Below are 20,100 nucleotides of genomic sequence, written 5' to 3' on the forward strand. Positions count from 1 at the left end.
AAAGGGTATTGGTCCACCAGAGACCTCCAGGCTCCACATAATATCAAATAGTGAAAGTTCTCCCAAAGATCTCCATCTCAATGCTAAGACCCAGCTCCACTCAAAAACCAGCAAGCTACAGTGCTGGACACCCTATGCCAAACAACGAGGAAGACAGGAACACAACTACAATGATTAGCAGAGAGGATGCCTAAAATCATACTAAGGTCACAGACACCCCAAAACACACCACAGGATGTGGTCCTGCCCAACAGAAAGACAAGATCCAGCCTCATCCACCAGAACACAGGCACCAGTCCCCTCCACCAGGAAGACAACACAACCCACTGCAACAACCTTACCCACTGGAGGCAATCACCAAAAGCAATGGGAACTATGAACCTGCAGCCTGAGAAAAGGAGACCACAAACACAGTAAGTTAAGCAAAATGAGAAGACCGGGAAACACACAGCGAATGAAGGAGCAAGGTAAAAACACACTAGGTCAAGCAAATGAAGAGAAAATAGGCAGTCTACCTGAAAAACAATTCAGAGTAATGATAGTAAAGGTGATCCAAATTCTTAGAATGGAGAAAATACAAGATATGTTTAAGAAGAAACTAGAAGAAATAAAGAGCAAACAAACAATGATGAACAACAAAATAAATGAAATTTAAAATTCTCTAGAAGGAATCAATAGCAGAATAACTGAGTCAGAAGAATGGATAAGTGATCTGGAAGATAAAATATGGAAATAACGATAACAGAGCAGAATAAAGAAAAAAGAATGAAAAGAATTGAGGACAGTCTTAGAGACCTCTGGGACAACATTAAACACACCAACATTGGAATTATAGGAGTCCCAAAAGAAGAAGAGAAAAATAAAGGGACTGAGAAAATATTTTAAGAGATTATAGTGGGAAACTTCCCTAATATGGGAAAGGAAATAGTTAATCAAGTCCAGGAAGCACAGAGAGCCCCATACAGGATAAATCCAAGGAGACACACACCAAGACACATATTCATCAAACTATCAAAAATTAAATACAAATAAAAAATATTAAAACCATCAAGGGAAAAACAACAAATAACATACAAGGGAATCCCCATAAGATTAACAGCTGATCTTTCAGCAGAAACTCTGCAAGCCAGAAGGGACTGGCAGGACATATTTAAAGTGATGAAAGGGAAAAACCTACAATGAAGATTACTCTACACAGCAAGGCGCTCATTCAGATTCGGTGGAGAAATTAAAACCTTAACAGAAAAGCAAAAGCTAAGAGAATTCAGAACTATCAAACCAGCTTTACAACAAATGCTAAAGGAACTTCTCTAGGCAGGAAACACAAGAGAAGGAAAACACCTACAATAACAAACCCAAAACAATTAAGAAAATGGTAATAGGAACATACATATCGATAATTACCTTAAATATAAATGGATTAATGCTCCAACCAAAAGACATACACTGGCTGAATGGACACCATAACAAGACCCATATATATGCTGTCTACAAGAGATCCACTTCAGACCTACAGACATGTACACACTGCAAGTGAGCGGATGGAAAAAGATATTCCATACAAATGTAAATCAGAAGAAAGCTGGAGTAGCTATTCTCATATCAAACAAAATAGACTTTAAAATAAAGACTATTACCAGAGACAAAGAAGGACACTACATAATGATCAAGGGATCAATGCAAGAAGAAGATCTAACAATTGTAAATATTTATGCACCCAACATAGGAGCACCTCAATACATAAGGCAAATGCTAACAGCCATAAAAGGGGAAATCGACAGTAACATAATCATAGTAGGGGACTTTAACAACCCACTTTCACCAACGGACAGATCGTCCAAATTGAAAATAAATAAGAAACACAAGCTTTAAATGATATGTTAAATAAGATGGACTTAATTGATATTTATAGGACATTCCATCCCCAAACAACAGAATACACTTTCTTTTCAAGTGCTCATGGAACATTCTCCAGGGCAGATCATATCTTGTGTCACAAATCAAACCCTGATAAATTTAAGAAAATTGAAATCATATCTAGGAGATTAGGAGACTAGATATCAATGCTAGGAGACTAGATATCAATTACAGGAAAAAATCTGTAAAAAATACAAACACATGGAGACTAAACAATATGCTCCTAAATAACGAAGAGATCACTGAAGAAATCAAAGAGGAAATAAAAAAATACCTAGAAACAAATGACACTGAAAACACGACTACCCAAAACCTATGGGATGCAGCAAAAACAGTTCTAAGAGGGAAGTATATAGCAATACAATCCTACCTCAAGAAACAAGAAACATCTAAAATAAACAACCTAACCTTACCTAAAGCAATTAGAGAAAGAAGGACAAAAAACCCCCAAAGTTAGCAGAAGGAAAGAAATCATAAAGATCAAAGCAGAAATAAATGAAAAAGAAATGAAGGAAACAATAGCAAAGATCAATAAAACTAAAAGCTGATTCTTTGAGAGATAAATAAAATTGACAAACCGTTAGCCAGGCTCAACAAGAAACAAAGAGACAAGACTCAAATCAATAGAATTAGAAATGAAAAAAGAAGTAACAACGGACCTGCAGAAATCCAAAGGATCATGAGAGATTACTACAAGCAACTCTATGCCAATAAGGTGGATGCCTTGGAAGAAATGGACAAATGCTTAGAAAAGCACAACCTTCCCAGACTGAACCAGGAAGAAATAGAAAATATAAACAGACAAATCACAAGCACTGAAATTTAAACTGTGATTAAAAATCTTCCAACAAACAACAGCCCAGGACCAGATGGCTTCACAGGCAAATTCTATCAATATTTAGAGAGAGCTAAGACCTATCCTTCTCGAATTCTTCCAAAATAGAGCAGAGGGAGGAACACTCCCAAACTCATTCTACGAGGCCACCATCACCCTAATAACAAAACCACACAAAGATGTCACAAAGAAAAAAAACTACAGGCCAATATCACTGATGAACATAGATGCAAAAATCCTTCAACAAAATACTAGCAAATAGAATCCAACAGCACATTAAAAGGATCATACACCATGATCAAGTGGGATTTATCCCAGGAATGCAAGGATTCTTCAATATATGCAAATCAATCAATGTGATACACCGTATTAACAATTTGAAGTATAAAAACCATGTGATCATCTCAATAGATGCAGAAAAAGATTTTCTCAAAATTTAAACACGTTTATGATAAAAACCCTCTAGAAATTATGCATAGAGGGAACTTGCCTCAACATAATAAAGGTCTTATATGGCAAACCCACAGCCAACATGGTTCTCAATGGTGAAAAAGTGAAAACATTTCTTCTAAGATCAGGAACAAGACAAGGTTGCCCTCTCACCACTATTATTCAATGTAGTTATGGAAGTTTTAGCCACAGCAATCAGAGAAGAAAGGGAAATAAAAGGAATCCAAATCGGATTGGATGACATACTATACATAGATGACATACTATACATAGAAAATCCTCAAGACTCTACCAGAAAAGTACTAGAGCCAATCAATGAATTTGGTAATGTAGCAGGACACAAAATTAATGCACAGAACTCTCTTGCATTCGTATACATTAATGCTGAAAAATCTGAAAGAGAAATTAAGGAAACACTCCCATTTACCATTGCAACAAAAAGAATAAAATACCTAGGAATAAACCTACCTAGGAGACAAAAGACCTGTATGCAGAAAACTATAAGACACTGATGAAAGAAATTAAAGATGATACAAATAGATGGAGAGATATACCATGTTCTTGGATTGGAAGAATCAACATTGTGAAAATGACTCTACTACCAAAAGCAATCTACAGATTCAGTGCAATCCCTATCAAAGTACCAATGGCATTTTTCACAGAATTAGAACAAAAAATTTCACAATTTGTACGGAAACACAAAAGACCCCAAATAGCCAAAGCAACCTTGAGAAAGAAAAATGGAGCTGAAGGAATCAAGCTCCCTATCTTCAGACTCTACTGCAAAGCTACATAAACAAGACAGTATGGTACTGGCACAAAAGCAGAAATATAGATCAGTGGAGCAGGATAGAAAGCCCAGAGATAAACCCATGCACATATGGTCACATTATTGATAAAGGAGGTAAGAATATACAATGGAGAAAAGATAGCCTCTTAAATAAGTGGTGCTGGGAAAACTGGACAGCTACATGTAAAAGAATAAAATTGGAACACTCCCAAACACCATACACAAACTCAAAATGGATTAAAGACCTAAATGTAAAGCTGGACACTGTAAAACTCTTAGAGGAAATGATAGGCAGAACACTCTATGACATAAATCACAGAAAGCTCCTTTTTGACCTACCTCCTAGAGAAATGGAAATAATAACAAAAATAAACAAATGGGACCTAATGAAACTTAAAAGCTTTTGCACAGCAAAGGAAACCATAAACAAGATGAAAAGACAACCCTCAGAATGGTAGAAAATATTTGCAAATGAAGCAACTGACAAAGAATTAATTTCCAAAATTTACAAGCAGCTCATGCAGCTCAATATCAAAAAAAACAGACCACCCAGTGCAAAAATGGGCAGAAGACATAAATAGACATTTCTACTAAGAAGATATACAGATTGCCAACAAACATGAAAGAATGCTCAACATCGCTAATCATTAGAGAAATGCAAATCAAAAGTGCATTGAGGTCAATGCACCAGTGACCTCACTGGTGAGGTCAACTCACACCAGTCAGAATGGCCATGATAAAACATCTAAAAACCATAAATGCTGAAGAGGGTGTGGGGAAAATGGAACGCTCTTGCACTGTTGGTGGGAATATAAATTGATAGAGCCACTATGGAGAACATTATGGAGGTTCCTTAAAAAATTAAAAATAGAACTACCATATGACCCAGCAATCTGACTCCTGGGCATATATCCTGAGAAAACCATAATTCAAAAAACGTCATGTACCACAATGTTCATTGCAGCTCTATCTACAATAGCCAGGACATGGAAGCAACCTAAGTGTCCATCGACAGATTATGGATAAAGAACATGTGGCACATATATAGAATGGAATATTACTCAGCCATAGAAAGAAGTGAAATTGAGTTATTTGTAGTGTGGTGGATGGACTTAGAGTCTGTCATACAGAGTGAAGTAAGTCAGAAAGAGGAAAACAAATACCATATGCTAACATATATATATGGAATCTAAAAAAAAAAAAGTTATGAAGAACCTAGGGGCAGGACAGGAATAGAGATGCAGATGTCGAGCATGGACTTGAGGACAGGGGGAGGGGGAAGGTAAACTGAGATGAAGTGAGAGAGTGACATGGACTTATATATACTGCCAAATGTAAAATAGATAGCTAGTGGGAAGCAGCCCCATAGCACAGGGAGATCAGCTCGGTGCTTGTGACCACCTAGAGGGGTGGGATGAGGAGGATGGCAGGGAGATGCAACAGGGAGGAGATATGGGGATATATGTATATGTGTAGCTGATTCACTTTGTTATAAAGGAGAAATTAACACACCATTGTAAAGCAATTATACTCCAATAAAGTTGTAAAAAAAAAAAAAAGAACTGTGGCAAGAGATGCTACTGGCATCTAGTATGTAGAGATCAGAGGTGTTTTCATCCTGTGATACACAGGATAGCCCTTCACAGCAAAGAACCATGAGGTCCAAAATGTCAGTAATGTCAAGGTTTAGAAACACCACTTTCTTTCCTCTTGTTCTCTGTAACTGATGATTGTTGAGCCTTCACCCTTTGACCCTCCCTGCTCAACCATATCTGCTTTAGTCCAGGTAAAAGTGCTCCATGTTGCCGCAAATGACATCGTTTCATTATTTTTAAAGTCTGAGTAAGGTTCCATTGTATATATGAACCACAGCTTCTTATCCATTCATCTGTCAATGCACATTAGGTTGCTTCCATGTCTCGGCTATTGTAAACAGTGCTGCAGTGAACACTAGGGTGCCTGTATCCTTTCGAACCATGTTTTTCTCCAGATATATGCCCAGCAGTAGGATTGCAGGATTATATGGTAGCTCTATTTTTAGTTTTTTAAGGAACCTCCATACTGTCCTCCGTAGTGGCTGTAGCAATTTACATTCCCACCAACAGTGTAGGTGGGTTCCCTTTTCTCCGTAGCCTCTCCAGCATTTATTGTTTGTAGATTTTTGATGATGGCCATTCTGACTGGTGTGAGGTGATATCTCATTGTAGTTTTGATTTGTATTTTTCTAAAAATTAGTGGTGTTGAGCATCTTTTCATGTGCCTCTTGGCCATCTGTATGTCATGGATGGACCTGGAGATTATCATACTAAGTGAAGTAAGTAAGACAGAGAAAGACAAATATCATTTATTGCTTATATGAAGAATCAAAAAAATGATACAGGGCTTCCCTGGTGGCGCAATGGTTGAGAGTCCGCCTGCCGATGCAGGGGACATGGGTTCGTGCCCCGGTCTGGGAAGATCCCACATGCCATGGAGCGGCTGGGCCCGTGAGCCATGGCCGCTGAGCCTGCACGTCCGGAGCCTGTGCTCCGCAACGGGAGAGGCCACAACAGTGAGAGGCCCGCGTACCGAAAAAAAAAAAAAGATACAAATGAACTTATTTACAAAACAGAAACATACTCAGACTTAGAGAAGAAACTTACGTTTCCTGGTGTGGAGGGCGGGAAAGGGGGGGGAGGGATTGATTGGGAAGTTGGGATTGACATGTACACCCTACAATATTTAAAATAGGTAACCAACAAGGACCTACTGTATAGCACAGGGAACTCTGCTCAATATTCTGTAATAACCTAAATGGACAAATAATTTGAAAAAGAATACATACATGTATATATATAAATGAATCACTTTGCTGTACACCTGAAACGAACACAACACTGCTAATCAACTATGCTCCAATATAAAATAAAAATTAGAAGAAAAAAACCCAGGGGCTTCCCTGGTGGCACAGTGGTTAAGAATCTGTGTGCCAAGGCAGGGTACAGGGGCTCGAGCTTTGGTCTGGGAAGACCCCACATGCCACATAGCAACTAAGCCCGTGCACCACAACTACTAAGCCTGCGCTCTAGAGCCCATGAGCCACAACTACTGAGCCCTCGTGCCACAGCTACTGAAGCCCATGCACCTAGATAGAGCCCATGCTCCACAACAAGAGAAGCCAACGCAATGGGAAGCCCGTGCACCACAACGAAGAGTAGCCCCCACTCACTGCAACTAGAGAAAGCCCGTGTGCAGCAATGAAGACACAACACAGCTGAAAATAAACAAATAAAAACATACAATAAATTAGATCAAAATATTTTTTAAAAAAACAAAAAACAGAAAAACCCATTGTGCTAAGTCCAGTGGTCAGTTATCTGCCCTCATTGTGTTCCGTGTCTCAGCAGCATTTGACAGAGATGATAATGGGCTTGTTGTTTAAACCTTTGCTCACTCAACTTCCAGCACATACCACTTCCCTGGTTTTCCCTGGCTGCTCTTGGCTGGATCTTCTGAATGTTCTTGAGCTCTAAATGTTGAAGACTCAAGACTCTATCCTCATATTTCTCTCCCTCATTACTCACTCCTCAGGTGACCTTATCCAGTCTCATGGCATGAAGTGCCATCTGTCCTCTGATCTCAGTTTACTTCTCTAGCTTGGACCAATCTCTTAAGCTCCAAATATGTTTCTACTTGCTTATCTCATAGGCACCTGAAAGTTGGCATGTCCCCAAGCAACTTTTTTCTTCTTCTTTTGTTTTCTAATCTTTTATTATGGAAAAATTCAAACATATATACAAGTGGAGAGACTAATATGATACCTCCTCCTGTGTACATATTACCTAGCTCAAACAATGAAAAACGCTTGGCCAATTTAGTTTTGTTTTATTTATAGTCCCACTCACGTTTTCCCACTCCCTCCACAAATTATTTTGAAGCAAATGCCAGATATCATATATTTCATGCATAAATATTTCAGCTTGCATCTCTAAAAGATTCTTTTTTTTTTGGCGGTACGCGGGCCTCTCACTGTTGCGGCCTCTCCTGCTGCCGAGCACAGGCTCCAGACGCGCAGGCTCAGCGGCCATGGCTCACGGGCCCAGCCGCTCCGCGGCATATGGGATCTTCCCAGACCGGGGCACGAACCCGTGTCCCCTGCATCAGCAGGCGGGCTCTCAACCACTGCGCCACCGGGGAAGCCCTTAAAATAAAGATTTTTTTTTTCTTTTTTGCGGTATGCGGGCCTCTCACTGTTGTGGTCTCTTCCGTTGTGGAGCGCAGGCTCCGGACGCACAGGCTCAGCGGCCATGGCTCACGGGCCCAGCCGCTCCGCGGCATGTGGGATCTTCCCGGACAGGGGCACGAACCCGTGTCCCCTGCACTGGCAGACGGACTCTCAACCACTGCGCCACCGGGGAAGCCCCTCTAAAAGATTCTTTAAAAATATAACCACAATACCATCATCACACCTAAGAATGAGCAATGATCCTTTAATATCATCAAACATCCAGTCAGCCCAAACTGATTCACCTGCCCTTCCTCCTGCCTTCCCCATTTTGGGAATCGGAGACTCCATCCCACCAGTTACTTAAAACAGATGCTTGTTTCATCTTTAATAAGTCTCTTTCTCTGACCCCTTACATTTAATCCATCAACACTTAAGGGTGAGTCTATCTTCAGAATATATCCAGCATGTCATTCTGTCTCACCACCACCACTGCTGCACTCTGGGCAAGCCAACATGATTTAGCACCTGGATTAGTGTCAGAGCCACCTAACTGTTCCCCCTGCTTCTGTCCTTCTAGTTAGCTTTCTTTGAAGGAGCCAGAGCCATCTTGTAAATACAGAGGCAGGTCATGTCACTTCTTTACTCAAAACCCAGCCATGGCTCCCGATGGCATTCAGAGTTAACCCCACTGTTATGTGGCCCACAAGATTTTACATAATCTGCCCCTCTCCATCCCATTATTCTGCTTCATTGTTGGTCAAACACAGCACACATTCATACCCTTGTTTATGGTTTTCACATACTCTTTCCTCTGCCTGGGATGCTCTACTTCCACACATCTGCTTGCCTTGCTTCCTGAATTCATGCTGGTCTTTACCCAAATGCTACCTTTACAAAACGGTTTTGCCTGACCCCCTTATATAAAATAGCTAACCCCTCACCCTTACATTCTTTATTTCTTAATCCTTTTTCTGGCATAGCATTGATCTCACCCTGGCAGGTTTTACGTCTCTTTCTCACTAGCAGGTAAGTTCCTTGATGGCAGGGTCTTTGTTCTGTTCACCATGGAATTCCCAACACCTAGAGACATGCCTGGCACACAGTAGGTGCTAAATAAATACTTCTTGAATGAATACTTGCTTGGTAGTATGTCTTTGGTCTGGCAATGATCATCTGCTTCCCAGCAGTCAATTTGGTGGCCCTTCCCTTGGTTTCAATTGGATCATATCTCTGGTTATTTAAACTGATAGATAAATAAAAATGTACAAGAAGAAAGTTTTATTACACAATATATCAAGAAAGGAGGAAGAATTTGTAAAAATCACTTGCATGTTGCTTTGCATTGAATTATAGAAATAAAATACGGCCACTTGGGAGTAGCTTAAGATAACAGCCTTTGCGATAGTTGTTTTTTCTGGCACCTGTTTTGAGTTTGTTTTCTCAAAATTATAGTATCTTCTTTTTCCCCCAAGGAATGCCAAAGAAAGACTTAATCACATGACACTAAACAAGACCTTATCTCATTTCTGACACTAGAGGGAACCTGGATTTCCTGGCTACCCTGGTACACAAGTAATCTTTTGGGGCCTGACATCTGGTATGCAGCATGTGTCATTTATTTGTACTTATTTTTCTTTATACTCATGGTTCTACTTTTGATTCTATTAAGGGAGAAGATGGTGACCTGGGCCACCAAGGAGAGAAGGGGGCAAAGGGAATCAGAGGGAAGAGGGTAAGAACCAAAGGAATTTCCCCAGATCTATAGAGGCCCATATCATGACAGTCTACTCAAAGGACTATACTTCCACTGGGTTAATGGACTTCTTAGCAGGAAGCCCATGTCCTCGTCAGAATATTCTACACCTTCCTGGTCACTCCCCACTTAGTCCCATTATCATTTATCTTCTGAATGCAAATGCAGCTCACCAAACCATAACAACAGAAAATTCAAGTTGGGAGTTTCAGTTATGTAGTATCAACCTTTCAAAGAACAAGTTTGGAGACACCTCTGTCTTTGGTAAATCTAGACATCATTTGAAAAAATATTGGTCTAGCTGCAGGGCAAATATTACTGTTTCTTTAAGATTCTTCCAAGCCTTTACTTTCTCTTAGCTATTCTGAGACTAAACTCTCAAGAATGTGGCTGCCATCCTGGTGGACTTGGAGTCATGTTTTTCTCTGTGCTTTATAGAGTCTACCAATAAAACCCATTCCTTCAGGTTCGGAAGATTCAGTATTGAAGAGCCACAATCACTACCATCTCTTTTTGGAAAGAGTAACCCTGTGGATACCTAACAACTTGGTAGTGTTTAGCTAATATACATTAGAGAGCAAGGCCTTCTGGGAAAAGAACATGGACTAGTGTTCAACGTAGGAGAGAGGAACAGAAAGAGAATGTATATTGTCTGGGCACCCAATAACTGGTATTTTCATAAACTGGCAAGGACATAAAGGAAAATTTGAACTATGCCTAACTTGGCTTGCTACTGGCTAATATTACCCTGCTCAGCTAAACTTCTCTCTCTTGTTTTAAAATTAAAAAAGATAAAGCATCAATTATACGCAGATAATGCTGTGTCAGTTCAAATCCCTGTCAGATAAGCAGTGAGTCCATGGTCAGCATAGACCTTTTCTGAGACACTGAAGACCAGAAGATAATAGGAACTTTTCCTTTCTCCTGATGCCTGGCCTTCAATACACATTTCCTGCATTCATTTAATTATATGACCTGGAGCCTCAGCTGAATATCGAGACATACTTTAAGGCTCTGTTTGGAAGTGTTTGTGTGAATTTACACATGTTGGCTGGGGTTAGGTATGTATGGGGGGGACTTAGATGGTTCCCACAAAGACCTCCCCATCCCCCCCACCACCCAGTCTCCATGTCTCACTCTACTGAAGACGGTTCATGAACTAACTGGTCCATAGCAGACTCATTAGACTCAGATATAATGACAACTTGGAATCTCAAGGTGGGTCTATTGGTTTTAATCAAGTCGTGTTCAAGGGGGAAGCTTATCCCTTTGGTTTGGTCATTTTTAGGGTAATGCTGGACTTCCTGGATTCGTTGGAACTCCAGGTGACCCAGGCCCTCCAGGACCAGTGGTAACATGGATTTCTCCTTTCTTTTATTTTCAACCTTTGTGTAAAATTGAATAAGGATTTGATGAGACATCTCTAAGAAGAAATAAACATTTAAAATGCACAGGAGGAGCTAAATAGGGAATGTGCCAAATTTACTTTAGAGGGCATTAGCTTCAAGTTCTTACACAGTATAGTATTTATTAAATATAGATATTTTGACTTGAACATGGGAAAGATGTGGAGTGGCTGGAGATTCATGGATCTGTCTAAGTACATAAAACAATACACAAAGCTCACTGGAGAGTGCGTTTATCAGTGTAAACAAGATGAGCGGCAACATTTATGCAAAAACCAGAAAGAAATCCTAACAAAATATGACATTTATATAATCTTATCCTCACTGACAATGTTGCAAGCCCACAGATATTTGTAAAATTCCCTGGAAGGTCATTTGGTATGAAAGGAAAGACTAGAGGTGGTTGTCGTTTTGCCCTATGCCTGTCCTAAGAGACAAGGCCATCATCCGTGAAGGAAGGTACAGTGAGTTGGCTGCGGGTTGAACCAGGTAGTTTCACTGCAGTTTAGGGTTTGCTGGAGAGGTGCACAAGAATCTTAAAAGAAGAAGGACCACCATGCCCATTTTACAGATAAAGAAACAAAGGCTGAGGAGATTATAGTGAGCTGCAGGAAGTCACAAATGACTACCTCGTAGAGTACAAATAAGCACAAAGATCTCCAGACTCCCAGAGTGGCTGGAGTCAGGCGGATCTGTTGTGAAGGGCTCCAGGGAAGACTTGTGTAATGCTAGGGAATAGATAGGGTGGTGGTGGGTGGCCTGAGGAGAAGAGGTAGGGGAGGACAGGGGTCCACTTTAGAACTGCCTATAAGTGGTCCTGGGATCTTGAATGGCCTTTTCCTGAATTTGATCCTAAACTGTGGATTGGGGCTTCCCTGGTGGCGCAGTGGTTGAGAATCCGCCTGCCAATTCAGGGTACATGGATTCGAGCCCTGGTCCAGGAAGATCTCACATGCTGTGGAGCAACTAAGCCCGTGTGCCACAACTACTGAGCCTGCACTCTAGAGCTCACGAGCCACAACTACTGAAGCCTGTGCACCTAGAGTCTGTGCTCCACAACAAGAGAAGCCACCACAATGAGAAACCCCGGCACCACAGCGAAGAGTAGCCCCCTCTCGTTGCAACTAGAGAAAGCCTGTGTGCAGCAATGAAGACCCAATGCAGCCAAAAATAAAAAATAAATAAGATAAATAAATTTTTAAAAAAAGTTCACACACAACTATAAAAAAAATAAAAAGAATTCGCCTGCCAATGCAGGGGACACTGGTTTGAGTCCTGGTCCAGGAAGATCCCACATGCCGCAGAGCAACTAAGCCCATGTGCCACAACTACTGAGCTTGCGCTCTAGAGCCTGCAAGCCACAACTACTGAAGTCCATGCACCTAGAGTCTGTGCTCCGCAACAAGAGAAGCCACCGCAATGAGAAGCCTGTGCAGTGCAATGAAGATTATCTCCCGCTTGCTGCAACTAGAGAAAGCCTGTGTGCAGCAACGAAGACCCAATACAGCCAAAAATAAAATAAAAAAACAAATTAATTAAAAAAACCCAAAAAACAAAAAACCAAAAAAATCTGTTGCTTAGTCTCAAAATAACCTGGTCTCCTAAGAGTCTTTCTGTAGCATCTCCCTGGGCACCCTGGACTCTGGGGTCTGGGATACATCTCCTAGACACTCTGACCTCCTTCCTTAAGGAGTCAGACAGAACTTCAGGCCCAGGAGCAAGGCAGAAGGAGGTCTCTGTAGCGTGGTGAGCTTTCTCAAACTCTCTTGCCAACTCTTCAGAATAATGTGTTGGACTTCCAGAATCTTGCATTTGAAACCCATTTCTATTCTTTCCAGGGCATCAAGGGCCCCAAAGGTGTGATAGATATGATGGTAGGTGAAGATTTTTTTTTAATATTTTCAAGGATATCTTTTATTTCTTCAGACATACAAAATGTAGTTATTTTATATTTTCTATCTGATTATTCCAATATCTGAAATAGTTACAGAATTTGTTGTTTCTGCTGGTGTGAAGATTTTAATTGTAAATTTTAAAACACAAAACTTTCCACTTTCACAAAATAGAAATCTGTAAAGATTCTTTAGTTTCTCCTCTTGTAAGTTCTCTTAGTACTTTAAGTTTATAGACTTTACTCTGGTAGGTTGTAACCAAATCAAATAAAAGGAGTAGAATAATATTTTAAATATTTAAACAATATTTTAAATATTTTCAAGAGTAGAATAATATTTTAAATCTGGATATTTTTGAGAAATACCAGTTGGCATGAAAGGAAAGACTTTGAGGTTACTACCCCAGTGGGGGTGGGGGGGAAAGGCTTTTTGTAATGTTCAAAAATTGCTTGTAAAGTATTCATAAGCCAAAACATAGTATAATACAGGCCACTGTGTCTTATGGCACACCTGAAAATGATCTCAGTCTTATGATGATTTTTCATCACCCAAGTACAAAAATACTATTGAGGGGAGGGGAGGGAAGGACGTGGGGCAACTGAGGAGCAGGAAGTGATGGGGTCAAGGGGAGAACAGAACAGAGAGGAAGGGATCAAAGGAATGAAACAATTCTAGGAGAGGTGTTGAGGGTAGAATATCTTGCCTGTCATTCTAAAGAAATGTTACAGAAATCGCTAAGGTAGAGATCCAAGAATTTTAGGCATTTTTCTTCCTTCTGTGTTGACATTCCTGGAATTAAACTTCTTCAAAATCAGATTTGATTCCATTCCTTTGTGAGGCAGATTTTTTTAAAAAAAGAAGGGCTCCCCTTATCTATCTATCTCTAATAGTATGGGCAGTATATTGTATATAAAATAGTTTAAAAATATCCACTGGATCCAGAAATATAACTTCTGGAAAGTTCCATCTGTTGTAACAACTTTGGGGTTTTCTGTTGTGGATTAAAAAGCTTCAGATAGGCTGAGATAACATCCATACGACATTTCTAAGTCATGACGGTGAGGAGGAATATGCTTCAAATTAAGTACTCTTTCCTTTCTTTCACCATCTTTCTAACAGCCTTGTGAAATCATCAATTTTGGTCGCGAAAATTGCCGTAAGTTGTTGGGAAAAGCTAGAAAGGAGCCAGGGGTGTGAAGTGGGAATGGATCATGCACTGAGAACATAAGTCACCTGGGGTTGGGAGGTGCCATGGTCCATCATGGGAAGCTCTTATAATTTAACATATACGGCTCAGTCCCCACTTGGATAAGTAATCTTCCCCAACGTGGTCTCAGAAGTGAAGTGGATGATATGGAGAACAGTATGGAGGTTCCTCAAAAAACTAAAAACAGAGCTACCATACAATCCTGCAATCCCTCTCCTGGGCATACATCTGGAGAAAACCATTATTTAAAAAGATACATGCACCACAATGTTCATTGCAGCACTATTTACAATAGCCAAGACCTGGAAGCAAACTAAGTGTCCATCAACAGATGAATGGACAAAGATGTGGTACATATACACAATGGGATACTAGTCAGTCATTAAAAAAAAATGAAATAATGCCATTTGAAGCAACATGGATGGACCTAGAGATTATCATACTAAGTAAGTCAGATAGAGAAAGACAAATCTCATATGATATCACTTGTATGTGGAATCTAAAAAAAGTTACAAATGAACTCATTTACAAAATAGAAATAGACCCACAGACATAGAAGACAAACTTATGGTTACCAAAGGGGAAAGGGGGGAGGAACAAATTAGGAGTTTGGGATTAACATATACACACTACTATACATAAAATAGATAACCAACAAGGACCTACTGTATAGCACAGGGAACTATACTCAATATTTTGTAATAACCTATAAGGGAAAAAAATCTGTAAAAGAATATATAATACATATATGTGTATAACTAATCAGTTTGCTGTACATGTGAAACTAATATGATATTATAAATCAACCGTACTTCAGTAAAATAAAATTAAATTAAAAGTAATGAAGTGGATGAAAGGCATGCCATCTCACCAGTGAAGAAACATTCCTCTACAATTGGCACCTCATGCAATGCAATGATAATTGCACACCTGCACATCTTGGTGCTTCTTATCACAAAACAGGCAAAGAGAAGCTCTGTTCTTTTATTTCATCCATTTAAGCAAGAGGGATCAACAGTGAGCCTTCAGTAAGAAATGGGTCTTTTTAAATTAACATTTGTGTTTTAAAAATGGAACTGTGAATCATCAAATCTTAAGTAATGCTTTGTCACATTCCCAGATTGTAATTCTTTGTCTTCAATGTACTCCAGGATATTTGCATCCTATAATATATACATTTCTCCACTTACTGGCAATAGGCAGTGAACATTGACTTGGCAAATTGCTTAGTTTGGGTTTTCTCCACAATCATCCCACCCCTATTATGCTGACTCTCCCATATTCTGTCCATTCCCATCCAGTTGCTGTTCAGGGAGATTCTGGAATTTTTTTTCCTAAAAATCATAAAGAATAATACCATCACCTTGACCACAAAGGAAAAGTTTCAGAGTTAAAGGTTAAAACTCTTTTACTTTCAGGAGCACTGTAAAGTCAAAAACAAACAGAAAAATGGGGAAAATATATGCAATATAAGCAGTGAACCCAGGGAAAGGCCCTAACTTCTTTACTCTATCATGTTGAAATATATAAAATCACTGCTACTCAATCATTTTCATCTACAAACACAGATATTTCATATTTGCTAAACCTAAGTGTAAAAAACTCTTTTAGATTGAAAACGGGCCAAAAACATGAATGGAGGATTCAGAAAAGAAAAAAATACAATAAACCTGTAAAAATGTTTGACCTTACAAGAAGTCAAAGAATACAAATTAGAATAAGATTTTTTTTTGTTTCAAATTGGAAATTTTTTTAAGATGAGGAAAAAAATCCCTATCCAGAGTTGAGAAATGTAGGTATGTCAATTGGCACAATTTTTCTGAAGAGCCATTGGACAATGCATATCAAAAGCCATAATTGTAGACCTATTTGGAGCTGTAATTGGACAGAAATGAACAGATACAAGTTCAAGTATTCTCATCACAAAGGGATGTTGACAGAAGAAATCATGAGACATCATAGGAGACCAGATGATACTGCTCTAAATTTATTGATGGAAGGAATACCATAAAGTGAAAAAGGATTCAGAATAGAGCATAGCCTAAGCTCCAAGTCTTATAAAATGAAATAAAACAAGTGATAGATATACATATATACACATATATATGATAAATTAAGGGTAATTTTAATATATTGTTTTCTAGTATTTTCCATGAAAATATATTGCTTGTGTATACACGCTTATACATAATATATGCAATATACAATTAATATTATTACTAACATTAATAAACAATATATTAATAACCAACAATACAATAATTAATATTAATAATTACTAATATTACTATATTTTATTATATAGAATTTAAGATATGTGTGTATGCATATGTGTGTGTATATATAGTTTCTGAGTAGCTAAGTGTATTAGATTTAAGTTCAGTACAGTGTGACTCAGTGCTCAAACGCAGGAACACCAACATAGTCCTCAAATCAGCCTGGAGGTAGCCAGTCCCGGGATGATGGAGCGCCATGGTGCCTAGGGATGGGTGCCCAGGGATGCAGCCTCTTTATATTTTCCTGCACTGCCACTGGGGTGGGGATGCTGTTTCCGAAATCACCTCATGGTCCAAGATGTCTATCAAGCTTCAGCCAGCAGGTAAAGGAAAGGAGGATACTTTTTCAAGGTTGTACCTCCCATGGTTCTAATTCTGTTATCCAGAGCTTAGTAAGATGCCACCCCACTGGGAAATGTACCCTTTGTTCCAGGCAGCCATATACCCAGCCAGAGACTGGGTTTCTGTTACCATGGAAAAAAGGGAGAGCAGATATTGGGGAGCAAGGTGAGGTCTCTCTGCCACACTCAGGCAGAACTCGGAGAGGCTTGAATTTCTCAGAGGAGATGGTTTTCATACTGAAGCTGGCAAACGTGGCTTCGCCTATGTCAACTAACAACGTCTTTTCTCTCCAAAATCGTTTCCCTTCTAGCCTGTTCAGGTAAATAACATTTCTTCTTATTCACTCCAACCTTCATCCGTTTACAGACATTACAGGCAATCCTAAATCTGTGTATCCACGTGTCTAGGTGTTTCCGAATGCCCAGTGTTACCGACCGAGGTGGTCTTCGCCTTGGAAGTGTCAAATGACGTCTCCCAGTTGGATTTCGAGAGGATGAGAGGCATTTTACTATCTCTGTTGATGAAGACGGAAATCAGTGGGAGTAACTGCCCCACGGGTGCCCGGGTGGCCATCGTCTCCTACGACAGCAAAACAGATTACGTGGTTCGCTTCTCCGACCATAAGGGGAGGCCCGCGCTCCTGCAGGAGGTCAGGGGACTCGCCCTGGCAGGGTCCTTTAGCAGCAGGAACCTTGGGGACTCCATGAGGTTTGTGGTGAGACATGTATTCAAGCGCGTGCGCGCGGGCCGCCTCCTGAGGAAGGTGGCCGTGTTCTTCCAGGCAGGCTGGATCCAGGATGCAGGTTCCATCAGCACAGCCACGCCGGAGCTCAGTGCGCTGGACATCACCTCTGCGGTCATCACCTTCACAGAGGACCACAACCTCCCAGAGGCCCTACTGGTAAGTGGGGGACCGCGGCTGCGCCGGGTTCTGGGGGTTAGTGCCTGGTTCCTGCTCCTCCACCAAGGAGCACATGAGGAGTGAGAGCTGGTCAGGGGAAGAATTCTCCAGAAACTGAAATATATGCGTGGGAGGGGGCAGGTGCGGGGTTGGGGGGTTGTCTCATTACAGACTCTGCTACCAGTGCTACTGCTGGTACCTACTGGCCATCCTTGAGCCTCTGTGCCATGTGCCTTTTAAACACTGTCTTATTGAATTATCCCCCAAACTGTATAAGGTAAATGTCATTGTGATCTCCATTTCAGAGATAAGAATACTGAGGCTTAGAGAGAGGTTAAGTATATCATCAAAGATCAAATATCTGTTGGGGGCAGACCGATTTTATCTGCCTTCACAGCCTGTGCTTAACCACTCTAGGCTAACCTGTATCATGGGGGTCCACAGACTGTAATTTTCTCTCCTCTTTTTTATTTGGGGTATAAAATCCACATCCATATACAAAGTGGGTAAGAGGCACTGATTTTAAGGATACAGCTAGATGGATTTTTGTATATGTTTAAAGTGCTGTGACCTAGACATGGTTCGAGATATTGAATACTTTTGGCATTCTATAAGTTTTCTAGTATGACCTTTCCGGCTTCTGTCACCTGTTCTGAGCCTTGGTGCAATGTGAATCCTACAGAATGTACTCTTTATATCTGGCTTCTTTCACTCAGTGTCTGTTCTTTTGTTCATCCATGTTGTTTATATGAGTAAATTTTTTAACTGCTTTTCTGAAGTATTCTAGTGTGTGTATATACCATAATTTATTTTTATTTTTTAAAATTGAAGTATAGTTGATTTACAATTTTGTGTTAGTTTCAGGTATACAGCACAGTGATTCATATATATATATATATATATATATATATATATATATATATATATATATATATATACTCTTTTTCAGATTCTTTTCCATTATAGGTTATTACAAGATATTGAATATAGTTCCCTGTGTTATACAGTAGATCTTTGTTGGTTACCTATTTTATATATAGCAGTATGTATCTGTTAATCCCAAACTCCTAATTTATCCCTCTCTCCTTTTCCCTTTGGTAACCATAAGTTTGTTTTCTTTGTGTACCACAATGTATTTATTGATTTATTCTCTAGACTTTACTTTTCTAACTGAAACCCATGTAACACATTCTCATGGAACATATGGGATGATTTATCAGAATGAAAGGCGATTTCCTTTTTAAGTGATTTCAGGATGCTGATGAATATCAGACTGAGCTACATTCCATTGCCAATATTCAACCGTTTCTGATCTGCGAAAACGGAAGTGTCATATGGTTCAACCTAAGAGCTAAGGAATTCAGCTGTGTTAGACCATTTAATTTTCTCTGAAGGTTGGGTGTGTAGTGCGAGTGTTAGGTGAGAGATTTTGTTGACACAGCTGTGAATATGCTTCTAAGATCAATAGGTAAGATCATGACAGCTTGCGAACTGTTGGGAAGGATGGACAAAATATCTTGAGTTTTCAGAAATAAAGTTAAGATGCAGAGGGTGAGCCCCTTGTTCCCTGTTAATCCCTCTTGCCTCCCAGGGTGTCTGGACAGGGACGGGTTGGGGGATGGTGGCAACTCTCAGTGGATTAGTAAAGGTAGGGTGAAACAAGTCACATTTTATTTTTTTTTATTTTTATTGAAGTATAATTGACTTATAATATTTTATTAGTTTCAGGTGTGTACAACATAGTGATTTGATATTTTTATACATACAAAATGGTCACCATAATAAGTCTAGTTATGCTATGTCACTGTACAAAGATATTACATAGTTATTGACTATATTCCCCACACTGTACATTTTATAGCTGTGACTCATATTTTGTAACAGGAATTTTGTACCTCTATTTTTATTTTTATAAATTTATTTATTTTATTTATTTATTTTTGGCTGCATTGGGTCTTCTTTGCTGTGCATGGACTTTCTCTAGTAGTGGTGAGTGGGGGCTACTCTTCGTTGTGGTGCACGGGCTTCTCATTGCAGTGGCTTCTCTTGTTGTGGAACATGGGCTCTAGGCGTGCGGGCTTCAGTAGTTGTGGCTTGCAGGCTCTAGAGCACAGGCTCAGTAGT

At 39.8% G+C, this 20,100-nt stretch overlaps 1 protein-coding gene across 1 annotated transcript in view; it reads left to right on the top strand.

Moving 5' to 3' along the window:
* The window catches only part of LOC309822680 (collagen alpha-4(VI) chain-like), a gene marked incomplete at both ends in the record, with an annotated part of 71,946 nt that overhangs the window by 22,350 nt on the left and 29,496 nt on the right, over window positions 1–20,100 (top strand). The window contains 5 exon segments of the mRNA XM_082654640.1: window positions 9,736–9,771; window positions 9,869–9,931; window positions 11,241–11,303; window positions 14,370–14,406; window positions 17,483–17,976. Of these exon segments, the coding sequence (XP_082510766.1) occupies window positions 9,736–9,771; window positions 9,869–9,931; window positions 11,241–11,303; window positions 14,370–14,406; window positions 17,483–17,976 (693 nt within the window).

This window comes from Grampus griseus (assembly GCF_964374135.1).
Source record: "Grampus griseus genome assembly, chromosome: 5".
NCBI classification, from domain to species: domain Eukaryota; kingdom Metazoa; phylum Chordata; class Mammalia; order Artiodactyla; family Delphinidae; genus Grampus; species Grampus griseus.